General features: G+C 46.2%; 1 protein-coding gene across 1 annotated transcript; it reads right to left on the bottom strand.

Moving 5' to 3' along the window:
* Nucleotides 1-1,405: 1,405 nt before the first annotated feature.
* AREG (amphiregulin) lies at nucleotides 1,406-9,241 on the bottom strand. The gene is made up of 6 exons (XM_065685297.1): nucleotides 9,082-9,241; nucleotides 8,770-8,952; nucleotides 6,061-6,244; nucleotides 5,452-5,610; nucleotides 3,581-3,683; nucleotides 1,406-2,632 (listed from the first exon to the last, which is right to left on the bottom strand). The coding sequence occupies exons 1-5, from the start codon at nucleotides 9,122-9,124 to the stop codon at nucleotides 3,596-3,598; spliced, it is 657 nt and encodes a 218-aa protein (XP_065541369.1). The 5' UTR covers nucleotides 9,125-9,241; the 3' UTR covers nucleotides 1,406-2,632; nucleotides 3,581-3,595.
* Nucleotides 9,242-9,639: the final 398 nt, after the last annotated feature.

The raw sequence follows: 9,639 nt of genomic DNA, 5'->3' as shown, positions 1-9,639 counted from the left end.
ACTAACTGCCTCCACCCCACTCCATAACTAGAGTGCAAAATACAACAGGAAGAAGCTACAAGCTACTCTAGTAGCTTCCCTCCATTAGGCTTAAAAGGTAGAGAGGAAAAACAGAAAACTGCTGTTTTCTATGCTGGCATTTGTTTAGCCTTTCAAGTAGAAAAACTGCTGTTGACTTCAGGAAGAAGAGTAGAGATAGAAGAGTTTCTGGAAGAAAAGCTGCTTGGCTTTCAACTGGGAGTTGTAATCTAACCTCGCTCTCACTAGGCTATGGCACAGTTACCACTGAGATTGAGCCTGTTTACTCCAAAGCAAAAAGCCTGGCATGACCAACAGAAACAGCTTTTCTTGCCAGAACCCTAACTAGCAAATGTCTGTGGAAAAGTCACTTGGAGCAGTGCTGTTTACTTTGGTAATGAAGCAAGCTCTCTGGAATGAAGTCTTGCAGTCTTCCCAAGAGATGTTGCAATACATACCTCAGCTATAAGCCATACAGGCTGCTCTCAGAGCCCAAGAAATACCTGCTAACTTCAGAGGCTAAGGCAAGTATTACTCCAGACAGGACTCTGGACTACTACTGCTGTGGGTACACAACTTGGATCCTAATTCAAATTGGCTGGTTCTTTCATCTTATTCTTTGCTTCAAGCTAAGCCACAGCCAGCAACACGTCTTGAGAATGCTTTTGAGAAAAGAACCTCAAAAGAAGGTTTTCCATCATAACTGCAGCTTTAAAACTAAACTCACCCCTCTGATACTCATTGTTTGAGGCAACTCTGAATTTAAGACCGAAACTCAGTGCAGAAGTGTTTAGTGCAGAAGTGTTTGGTTTAAACATCAGCACATAGTTGGACTAAAAACTATCTGGAGAAGAACAGAAATTCAAGGTAGACTGCAAAGGCCAAAGCTCCCTTTCTGTTCAGGGAGTCACTGGCCTGAGGCTATTCTGCTTTTCCTCATTTATTTAAGACTGAGTCTCAAAGCCACTGTTCAAACTCCCTCTGACCACACTGAGATGAAAGGCTCTCCCCTCTCCAATATTCCCAGCCCTTGAGCCCAGAGCAAAGGGATACTCCTTGACTCAAGCTTCAGCTTCAGACTTTGCTTCCAATGAGATGGATGATTTAGGTCCTCCCTAATCCAGAAAAAGTTAAAGATTCCTTTGTAGTAGGATTAAATGGACTTCTTACCAAAACAGGCACTCACATTTGCACATGATGTTTACAAACAACTTGTACTCCTGTAAGAGCACCAAGCTCATCCTCCACACATAGCTATAGCTCTTCACAACCATGCTTTCTGCTCTTAGATATGCGAATTCCTGCTTTGAGGAGAAACCAAGCTCTAATTTCAAATGTTTATCATATACCTCCAAGAGCAGGCAAAACAAAATAAATCTCACCATGATGAGGTTATGTAAAAAGTTTAATTATAAAATAAATAAGTTTGATGTGGAAACATTAAATATTAAATACAGTAATAAATATTTACACATTTACAGATATAACTTGACAACTAATGGCATTTCTCTGCTACCAGAATTCTGCTCTGTTTATACAGAACATATTGACTCTTCCAAGAAGAAACTGAACTCAAATAATACTCTGTGCTCAAGACTGCATGGACAGTTCAAGAAACCAAGGACACTTGGGTCAGAAAAGTCTGAGGTAAGTCAAGTTCTGTGCACCACAAGGTAGAGCACAGGAGACCACTGCCTGCAGAGTATCAGTGCATGAATTTTATTCTTCAAAGAAACAGGTTCTTGGCCAAGTTCAACAGACTGGATCTGATGGGAAGCATTTTACACTTTAAATGCTGCTTAAAGCAGCAGCACTTATGCTTTCTGTTTATAACTGATAGGTCCAGGCTTAACCTGTTGGAACAGGGGCCTTTTTCTTAAGATACAGAGCTTTTGACATTGCATCTACAGTCTCAGCAACCTAAGTAGACTCATTTTAACTCAGGTTAGCACACACAAAAATGGATAGCTCCACTCACACAACAAGTCCTACTGAGTTCAGAGGGATTACTTTCTACATATACAGCAACACAACCCAGGTGTGGCTGACAAGGATCTGTCACCAACACCCTGCAAGTCAGAACTAGAGATGAAGTTCTTTGAAGCCGATATCAACAGGGAGCACAGTGACAGCAGAATTATGTTTTTAATTTGCTGAGGTCTAGGGAGAGAAGCCATACTGAACTCTTCCCTTTGCCACTTTGAGAGAGGGAAGGGAATTTTTCCCATTCCATCCATTCCTGAAGGCCACAGTGAGCTCTCTCCCTTCAATTTAGGGCTGCCAAAGGAGACTTGCTAACAGAAGAAAGTCCATCCATACAACAGCAGAGACCAGAGCTCCAGCACCGATGAGAGCGCTCAGCAGCAGTAGTCTCTAGCAGGTCCTCTACCACATAGTGGCAGCTCCTTCCACATAATTGTGACTAGATGTAGCAGTAACTGTCCTCCCCAATAAGCAATTCACCAGCAAGTGGCATGTTGAGATCTTCTTGCAGCAGCCTCTGTCTGGATGAATCAGGGCTTAGTGGCAACAGCTCCAGCCCACAGTGTCCAGGGGGATGTGTCAGGTAGCCAGAGGTACCCTGCAGCTTTGCAGTGGCCACATCAGAACTGTTCTGTAAGGGGCAGACCAGGCATGTTAATCACCACCCAGAACATGAGAACTTTGTGCTAGAACCATGTCAAACCTACATCCAAGCCAGGCAGGCTAAATTTGTGCCTACATCTAAGGATGCTCTGCTAGACACTCTTCAGCTTCAAGCAAACTTTGAGCAAAACCCTCCAACTGCCACTGGATAAAGCTGGTCAAGGTTTGTAGCTGACATGCAGCAAAGCAAAACTTCTGAGCTCTGTCAGAACTTCTCAGGGATATTCTTTATAGCTTCCTCCTTCAAATTCTAATACAACTCCTATTCAATAAGGGTCCTGGAATTGTGCTGTTGGGTACACTTTTGCTCAGAGGAGACCAACTTGCTTGCTTATTGAAATCCACTAGATCTCTCCCAGAAGTGATCCACCTGGGCCAAGGAGCTTTAGCACTCAGTTGAAAAACAGTATGAAACTTGACTGAGAGGCTATCTATGGTGGTTGTAGAATTAGAAGCTTTGTCTTGATCTGTAGCCTCCAAGCTCCATAAACCTCATGATGCCTTGCAGAGAAGGTGTTAAAATGCTCAGTACTCCTCTTACATGAGGCAGTGATTCACTTGGCTGCTGCACCATCTTCCATGATGGCAGTCTACCATGGCTTCTTGCACTAAGCCTGTCTGTTCAGATATTAGGGTCTTTTTCCTTCCCCAAGTCCACTGACATCAGTACAGCTTCCTATCCTCACTTTTTCTTTAAGACAGCAGCCAGTTAGTTAATAGAGCTGTTGAACTTGCACAACTCAGGTGGGTTTGGGGAACCAGCAAATTGAGCCAGTCATTCACATGTAACCTACATGTTTCAAGGCAGTTCAAGCATTAGAAGCTAACAGGAGCTTTGCCAAGCATGCAAGCAATGCTCACATGGGGAACTCCAAGCCTGGAAAGACAGAAAGGTGTTTCAAGTCAGTTTTCATACCTGTTCTTTCCTCATTTACACACCAACGTGACCATTTCTGTTTTCCTGTCGAAGTTTCTTCCTTTCTTCTTTCTCTTCATACTGAGGACACTTTTTCCTGACCCTGTGGAATTGTGGCACATTAGAGGTCATTTTGAACACTGATATACACCTGCACCATTTACACTCATGTCCTTTGGATCCTCAAGCAACTCCAAACAAGCCAGTTTTTAAACATCCAGCATCAAGCAATAACTGACCATAAAATCAAGGAGCCCGAATTCAGCACTGGCAGTTTTGCTGCACAGAGCCAGAGCTTCTCAGCTTCAGCTCAATTAGGCAGCAAGATGAAGAGGGTTTATTGCTGCAACGGAGCAAAGGACCAGGCAGCTTTCTGGGAGACAGATTTCCTGGTAGCTTTAGCAAATGCTTGCAGAGACCAGAGTGCCTTCCTCCTCCCCACAGCAGAGCACTGTGGACTTCAAATTTCTCAAGTCCCTATCCCCCTGATGTGACTCTTGAGCACTCATAAGCACAGCTGCTTAGTAATTTTCTTTTTCTCCCAACTTCTCCAGTCTTTTGTAATGACTGCTCCAAACAGACCATCTAGGCTTTCTGGACAAAGGTACAGATTAATGATCTGCATGCCTCAGAGAACAAAATAAATACAATCCTACTTCATGGAACTCCAGAAACTAACAAAGATGATTTGCTCCTGCAGCACTACAGAACTGGTTATCTCTCCTAGCAGCAAGAAATGAGGCAGTGTTCAGAGAACAAGTGCTCATTACAGCATTCCTCAAGTTCAGATTGAAACACAAAGCAACAGCAAAATGACAAATGCACACACTGTTTGCTGAACTGCAAAGAAAGGGTACAGCACATACCTCATCCAGCTGATGTACTTCATCAAGATCTAAAATTAGGCTCAACTTCTGAGTTTCACCTACAGTGACCCAAACTCTACCATAGTGGACCTGCAGTGTTAGAACTGGAGCACTGCTCCAGTAGTCTGGAAACACTGGAGTCAGGCTTCCTACGCTATCTAACCTCAGCACTAGTTCCTGAACACACCAGCAAGAAGCAAAGGCACAGGCAGGCACAAGTTGCTGTGTACTGCTTTTTAGCAGGTGCAAAGAAGAATTTAATGTATGGCTTGAAACATGCACCCAGAGAAGCCTTTTAATTTATTCACAACAGGACCCCAGATTCCCATTACCCACCACACAACCGTCAACAGTTGCTTAGGCTGAAATGGTTGTTCTCTCCATCTTAACAGCAAGCAGTACAGTATTTGGGACCATCAGCATTTGTTTCCCCATTCACTTCCCCTCAGTTTAAGTATTTTAGCCTGGCAACCTCTGTAAATAAATGGACAGTTGGAACACACCATTTCCTTCCCCCAGATGTGCACCCAGCTGCTGAACAGCAGCCACACATGAGGCTGTTACACTACTGCTTGCTGGCTTTTCCAACAGGATTAGGGAAAGCACTGCTGTCTTGCAGGCTTCTCTGCAAGGATTAGGGAAGGCACTGTTGTGTCAGCATAAACACTCCTCCTCTACTTCCTGCTTATGTTCTGCAGCATTGTAGCTATTCCAGTTGTATCAAGAGCAGAAAGGCTCTGGTCCAAAAAAAAAAAAAAATCAAGGGTCACAAGCTGCCCACAGCCAATAGCAAGAGAGTAAGTGAACACAGTCACTTACTAGCTTCTCAGACCTTGCCTCAACACCCATCCAAGCCAGGATAAGAACTCAGCCCTTTCGGATGCCTTCCACACAGGTAATTCAGATGAGCCATATGCATTTCAAGGCTATCAGACACAAATCCTGCTCACGCTTCAGATAGGCAGATACCAAACAGTGTGTGTATACATATATATATATACTTACTGCACTATCACAATGATAAGTACAGTAACGAAGCTGATGCTTGAAAGCAGGACAGCTACCACTACCAATACAGTCTTCGAGTAGTCTGCCACATCATTCTTCCGTTGAGTCTTCATGAACTGTTCACCACAGCGCTCACCAAAAAAATCCTGATGACACCTGCAAGCAAACATTAATACAAGTGCTTATCAGCTCCAGTGCTGCCTGGAGCCAAGGACACCCACACACATTCAAACCTGACTTATCCATCTTCAGAGTTTCCCATGAATCTCAACATGCTTGCTTCAGAACGTGTTCATGAAATGCAGTCACTGGGCTAGCACAAGGTTTGTCAGCATTTCAACAAGTCAAGATTAGTTTGGGCGTGATGTTCCAGGAAGACACGCCTTTTCATTCTTTCAATTTGAGTTTATGACCAACTGATGAGTTCAGTGGCTTGTTATGCATCTCAGATTCCATCATCACTTAATTTACATGGCAGAAAGATTTTCAGTCAAAATATGGCAGGAGACGGATCCATGCCAAGTTGACACCAGTTTTGCCTCTGAGCCCTCATATGCTACCAGCTCACGCCAATCACACCTAGCTCACAAAGTACAAGTAACTTACTTGCAGGTAACCATCTGCAGATGTTCTAGGTAAATACATTCACCATGGATGCAAAAGTTTTTGTATTCCATTTCACAAGGAGTCCCTTTCTTCTTGTTTTTCCCTCTGTTTTTCTTCCTTCTTGATTTGCCAGCATTCTTCTCACCCCCCCTCTTTGTTGGCTTGGGCTTAACCACTGGTTCAACTGAAAAAAGGACAACACTCAGTCTGGGAATGGTAGATTGTGTGAAAAGTGAATTACAGAATTTGGTGGGGGGTAGAGAGATGGTCACTGCAGGAGAACCTGTCATCAGGAAGCAGATGCAGATCATCAGGATGCAGGCGAGTGTGCAGCAGGGCATTTCACATCCAGGAGAAAAGCAGCTAACTTAGCTCATGAAGCACAACACTGCCACCATTAAGTCCTGTGCAACGTAGGCCAAAAGCAGCCAAAAGCCACCAAAGATGAAGAGCAGCAGACTTGAAGGCATAAGATACTTGAATGAAATTGTACAGGTTCAAGCAAAGGCTTGTAAAGAACACCAAGTTCACACTGAGCTAAGTCATCCACTAGTTTCGTGTCAACCCAGATACAAGGCTAACAGCCTCCATTGCTCTAAACCCTCCATTTGCATCAGTGATGAAAGGAGTTATAAATTACTACATTGTCCTGGGCATTTGCAGAGGCAAGACAGCTTGCTATCCCAGTTGGCATACTTGTTTCTCCCAAATAACCTGCAGTGCTGTCTTCAGCAGAAGATAGCTCATTTCCAGTTCTCCTGCTTTGAGAGATACAGCATGCACTGAAGGAGCGAAGGCAGGATAGTCCACAAGAGTCAGGCTATTTGTTCTCCCGCTTACTGTTGCCCCTCATTATCTCAATTAAGACAAACCTCTATAAGAGTGTGGTTTCAAAATGCTGGTGACTTAGTAGCCTTTGGATTTAAGCAAGAGCAATCATTTTCCTTTTGCTGAAGAGAACAGGCTTAAGCCAGACACTGACTAAGGAGCTTAGCTGCTCCATGTAGCAGTCAAAGCTCAATAGCATTGTCTCAGAGCAAGGTGACATAACACTGGTTCTCTGGAGAAACAATCCCTTCACTGATAGCCATAAAGCATCCCTATGTTATTGAGGAGTAACAGTTAACCAGGTGAGACTGAATAGGTCTTAAGAACCATTTAGAGCCATTTACAACCCTTAATTTGCTCTACTGTGCTCTGCAAGCCTACTGAAAATATTTTTCATAGAACAATATTTTACCCAGAGCACTACACATACAGGCAATCACCACAATAGGATACAACTGGATCCAGCTAGTTCATAACCCTGTATTTCTAGTGAAGAGAACCTGCACAAAGAAATGAGGTGTAGCTCACTGTTGTCTAGACATCTGATCATTTTAACTTCTAGATTAACAAGCCTGGCTTGAAGTTACTTAAAAGCAAACATGCCTTCAGCAACCAGAAGTCTGATTCAAATGGTGTAAGTTATATTAATATGTAAACAAGGACACTGTTCCTGCAGTAAGGTTTCCTGTCCTAGAAGTGTGAGCTTACTCCTGGCAGCTGAGGCCCCTGCTCTGTCCAGTTTAACTTGATATTTAGGCTCCCACTCCAATAACTGAGGCTGCTTGCATTCTTTCCTCTTCAAGGCTAAGCTTGTCAGTTCGATCTCTGTGTCCCTGTCTGCAAGCTGGACAGGCAGGAAAGCCACCCACAGTTGAATCATAACAGCTGGAAGGCTCCACAGATAAACCTCATGCCAAGTAGAAGAGCTGGTCTACAAACCAACCACCTTTGTTAACAAGTCTAGTTTCTGTGCAGTTATACAATGCTTAAGTCACCAAGCCAGTAGTTTTACAGGCCAAACTGCTCAATAGCTCTGACATTCCTGTTTACCCTGGAGGTCTTCAACTCATGAAAGGCTTCAGCAAGGATCCACTAAGTCCCTAGACTGAGCATCTGGAGCATGGACTCCCTTCACCTAGTCTCAGGGTGTTTCCAATGGAAAAAGTTTAGCCAGGTCCACCCTAGAGAGCAAAAGCACCTGCCTACTAACCCCTACTGAGGTTCAAATCACTTGTAAGCACCCAGCTTGTATTACAATTGCAGTTCAGCCAGAACAAAAAAAAAAAAAAAACAACCTCCCATCCCCACAGTCAGGCAGGTTATTAAGATCTCCTCAGAGCTTAATAAGTGGAAAAATCCCAATAAACTCACACAATAGCTATTAACAATGAAGTATTGCCTGAAAGGCGCTTAACAAGCTTTCCTACAGCCACTTAAGAGGTTTAAGTGTTTGCTTCCCAGGAAATTTTAGTCAACTCCATCATGAGACAACACACACGCAAAAAATCCTTGAAGCTAAGGAGACAGTCTAATATAAATTTCACTTTTAAGGCTAAACAGCACTTATAAACCCAACTGATGCTTCCATGCTAAGTAGGTGGTAGCTACTCCATCTCAGCCCTCTTGCCAGGATTATCAAGAGAGCAGCAGCACAGCTGGCAATAGTCTAACCTGCAGCTTCCACACACCCCTGTGGCACTCACGCTAAGTTTTCTTCCCTGACAGCAAGTTCCAAGCAGAAGCACGCTTTTGCTCCGTACTCTACGAGCGAAGTGCAGCAGCCTTACGAGAGAGGGAAGCCAGAAAGAAGCCGGCGGTCACAGACAGCTGCTCGTCCCGGCGCTGCCGAGCCCACCTCGCCCCTGGCCGCGTCCCCCTCACCTCGGATCAAGTCGTCCACGATGTACTGATGGACGGGCAGCGCCTCTTCGTACTCCTCATCCTCCTCGTAGTCGGGACCGGACATGGCCTCCCCCTCGCGGGTTTCGGGCTCCCTCTGTCCAGGACCCCCGAGCCGCTCCGGGTCGGTGGCGTTGGGGGAGGACCCAGCGACAGGCCGGCGGGCTGTGAGGAGGAAATGGAGCCGTGGGCAGGGGGGTAAGGCGGCAGGCGACATCTCTCCCTTCATCCCACCTTCAACGGCCCCAGCCGCCGTGCGACCCCTCAGCTGCTCCCCTCCCTCCCATCACGCACCTGCCAGCACGGCCAGGGCGACGATCAGCGCCACTGCGCGCATCGGCGATTCCGGGGCGGGCGGCGGCGGAGAGGTGGGTGTTGTCGCGACAGGCGGTGTCACGGCCAGGCACACGACACCGACCGCAGCGCACACAGCTCCATAAGGAGCCACCCGCCGCCGCCGCCCGCTTTATAGGCGGCCGCCGCTAGCGCGCCGGGACGTGGAGCGACGTCAGCAGGGGCGGGGCGGGGCGGGGCGGCAGGTGAGGGTGGTGCATGCGCACCTGGCGCTGCTCGCGGCGCGGCGGGATACGGAACGTCCCGACATAACCCGTTCCGTTCCGTCATGGCGGGGAGAGGTCCTGGCTCACCCGGGTCGTTGGGTTGCTCTGTGCCGTGCGCCGCTCCTCCGGGAGGAACGGGAGAGAAAGGGCAGAGATTGTTCTCTGTAATAAATCTGGGGATGGGTCTTGGTATCTGGCTTTGCTTGAGCGGTGCGTGAGGAGCGGCTGAGTAACGAGTGGAGACAAGGGTGGGCAGGCGGCTGGGTGGGGGAAATCCGAGAATCACAGGCTG

Source organism: Lathamus discolor, chromosome 1 (genome assembly GCF_037157495.1).
Source record: "Lathamus discolor isolate bLatDis1 chromosome 1, bLatDis1.hap1, whole genome shotgun sequence".
Classification (NCBI taxonomy): Eukaryota; Metazoa; Chordata; class Aves; order Psittaciformes; family Psittacidae; genus Lathamus; species Lathamus discolor.
This window is presented reverse-complemented; position numbering and strand designations above follow the sequence as displayed.